At 43.6% G+C, this 3293-nt stretch overlaps 1 protein-coding gene across 1 annotated transcript; it reads right to left on the reverse strand.

The window, feature by feature from the left end:
• Positions 1 to 212: 212 nt before the first annotated feature.
• On the reverse strand, positions 213 to 887 carry LOC109827292 (protein MAIN-LIKE 2-like). The gene is made up of 2 exons (XM_020394287.1): positions 561 to 887; positions 213 to 491 (listed from the first exon to the last, which is right to left on the reverse strand). The coding sequence occupies exons 1-2, from the start codon at positions 885 to 887 to the stop codon at positions 213 to 215; spliced, it is 606 nt and encodes a 201-aa protein (XP_020249876.1).
• Between the last annotated feature and the right edge of the window lie 2406 nt (positions 888 to 3293).

The raw sequence follows: 3293 nt of genomic DNA on the forward strand, positions 1-3293 counted from the left end.
TATTTTCATTGTGTAAGGAGATCTTATAAAAAGATCAACTTTTCTTTTATTTTATTCGAGTTTATTGTAACGACTAAAGTTGTAATAGATTCGATAGCAATGAAAATAGTAACTTTCACAGCAAACACTGATGAGCCTCGACTATCTGAGTATCCGGCTGTGTGTGAGGCTGCGAAGTGCCGGCTCCATCAGCATGTGAAGTGCCGGCTCCATCAGCATGTGAAAGTTCCGGCTCCATCAGCATGCGAAGTGCCGGCTCCATCAGCATGCGAAGTGCCGCCGTCATCGTCACGTGGCCGTCGGCGCCGAGTGTACGCTTGCCCAAATGATCGAGACCTGTCCTCACGGCCTGCGAACTCGTCGACGTGAGTCTTATGAAACACCTGTGCTATGGTCTTCTTGATCCTGCCGAGGAGCCCTAACGCCACCTGATCCTGAATCTCAGGCACGGTCGCATCAATATCAGCCTGAATGCTATCAAAAGCACGGACCTGTGAGGTAAATAATTTATTAAGTACCAACTCAAGAAAAAAATATTATAATTTAGCTTAGAAACTTACGTAATCTCTCTCGTTCATCCCACTAGGGATGTAACTGTCTGTCGGTGGCCGTGGCATGTGTCCAGCTAAGGGCTGTGGGTCACATGTGATCCATCTACGTGTGATATCCCAATACCAACCCATATACGCGGTATAGTCAACAGCCGCGGGCCTCGTATCCTGGATGAAATCCCACCTGTGAGCCCACCTGTCTATGTAGGCCGTACGGACTACGGCCCAGTCGTTATGGTGCGAAGTAGGTCGCCACCGACGAGAGATCTGCTCAACAGGATCTGGTACATGCTGAGAGAGCGTAAACTGTCGTAGCACACGGTCAGGGACATGCATCTCCACGATCTCCCAACAAATCAATGGAACTCTCGCTCTCCACAAGTCGAGACTATCTCGGCGGATGGGTGCAAGAGAATGCATATCCAGCTCCGGCGGTGTATAGGGTCTCCACTTGAACTGAAATAAAATAAAAATTTATCCTAGAACTCCACGGGAGTTGAACGCTGCATGCCAGATTTTCCAGCGAGCTGCTCACTGGGGATTTTACCCTGTAACTCCACGGGAGTTGAACTCCCGTGGAGTTTATTGGTGGAAATAAACTTCACGGGAGTTCAACTCCCGTGAAGTTTAAAAGTATGTTAAACTTCACGGGAGTTGAACTCCCGTGAAGATTCGTAAAGTTTTTTAGAAAAACCGACCTGGTTTCAGCGACAGTGCTGAAACCAGGTCGGTTTCTCTAAATAAGTTAGAAACGGGTCGTTTTTTGCAATTAAAACATCAAATGGGTTGGTTTTGAAAATTTGTCCGTAGCATAGAAGCTAAAAAATACATGAACAATAGCAGAGAGAGAGAGAGAGAGAGAGAGAGAGAGAGAGAGAGAGAGAGAGTAGAAATGAGTAACATGTGCCACATTTCTACAAGTCCTGACTAGCCACAACTGTAAAGTAATATATAATAGACATCATATACGTTTTAGGATTGTGTGACTTAAAGAGTGAGCTTACAATTCGTTCTCATCCATTGTAGAGAACAAACACTTTGTATTTGTGCTTAAATTGTGATGTTCACCTTGTAATACACTAGTACACCAAGAGGAGTGTGTGGTGAGAGACAGGGTCGTCCCAAGAGGAGTGGGGTAGGTGATAATGCCTAGAGAGAGGTTGTAATTCCTAACACTTGAGGAAGACACGGGCTAGAGACCAACACTTGAGGTGGTAGTTAGTGTAGTTACATTGTGAGTGTGGATTGTAAAGTTTTTGGTTAGCTAAAAAACCGTATTGTGAGGTGTAAATGTTTTTCGGGTAAGCGTAGAAAACCTAGTGTGATAGTGGAGATCTTCTCGAGGTGAGGAACGGAGACGTAGGTCGTGGGGATCGAACTTCGTGAACATATCATTTGTTTGTGATTGCATTGGCACACTTATCTTGTGTTCATATTTCATATCGCCATTGTCTATTGCTCGTTATTTATATCGCCCACTCTCTTGTTTATTTTATTTACCCTTGTGTATATCACTTATCCTTGCATAGTTATCATGTTATGTATCATATTTGCTAGGATATTTGTTAGTAAGTTTTAATTGGCATTTAAATCGGATTATATTAGCATAAACCCTATTCACCCCCCTCTAAGGTTCTTTCCTAGTGGCATTAGGGATTTACAGTCAGCTTTTTTAATCACATCTCTAAATAGTCGGGGTTGCCAACCCTGACTATTTTGGAGGCCCCATCTAAAATACATGCTAAATTAGTCGGGGTTGGAAACTCCGACTAATTTAGTCCGCTATCTAATTTATCGGGGTTGGGAACCCCGACCAATTCGAAAGCCCGCTATCGAAATGGTCAGGTTTTCCAACCCCGACCATTTAGCAGAGACTTTTGCAGTAAAAGTTGGCTATGCAAAATGGTCGAGGTTTCCAACCTCGACCATTTAGTAGAGACTTTTGCAGCAAAAGTTGGCTATGCAAAATGGTCGGGGTTGGAAACCCCGACCATTTTGTGTAGGTGCACAAAATGGCTGGGGTTCCCAACCTCGACCATTTTGTAGAACTCTTCTTTCTCACTTTTAGCTGGAAAATCAAACTCCTGTTAGTACATATCAATCCACCAACTAATGATACACATTTATCAATCTACAATGCAATCACAAATAACACACATACTTGTCCATAATCGCAAACATTCATTTCACTTACTAAAATCCGTATTCAATCGGATACATATCATGCAATTCACATACTAAGTATATCGAAACTTAACAAATATTTACAACTCCATTTCCTCTCCCTCTCCCTCTTCTTCCTCTCCCCATTCCCCGTTCACCTTTGATGTGAGCTCGGATGAGATCCTCGTCCGGTTGTTTGTGAAGTTAGGAGTGCATGACATCCTCGTCGACTCGAACCGACTATGAACATTCAGGTTGAGCCTGCTGTGAGCCGCTAGCTTCATCACGTGCACGACTTGAGCCTGCCCCGTGTGTCCTCGGAACCTTCAACGTCCGTACTCAATTGGTCGCTCCTCACGTCCATCACGTCTTGTATTATGCGTCCTCTGAAGAGCGGACCGAATCTTTTTTATCATGTGAAGGAATATGTTCCTCGGCTCTTGCTCGGTAGTTGTTCGCAATGCATTATGCTCCATAGTAGAAAGCTCTTCGAGCTCTTGTACCTATAAGATAAAAACCGAAAGAAAATTATTATCAAGTGGACGATAATAATATAAAACTCACAAAATAACTGTATAT

The sequence above is a fragment of the Asparagus officinalis genome, unplaced genomic scaffold (assembly GCF_001876935.1).
Source record: "Asparagus officinalis unplaced genomic scaffold, Aspof.V1 AsparagusV1_Un108, whole genome shotgun sequence".
Taxonomy (NCBI): domain Eukaryota; kingdom Viridiplantae; phylum Streptophyta; class Magnoliopsida; order Asparagales; family Asparagaceae; genus Asparagus; species Asparagus officinalis.

Excerpts from the sequence above, each read along its gene's own strand:
- LOC109827292 (XM_020394287.1), bottom strand. The coding sequence starts at position 887 with ATGCATGTCCCTGACCGTGTGCTACGACAGTTTACGCTCTCTCAGCAT. Across the intron at positions 492-560 it reads GGATGAACGAGAGAGATTAC|GTCCGTGCTTTTGATAGCAT; the intron begins GTAAGTTTCTAA and ends TTTACCTCACAG.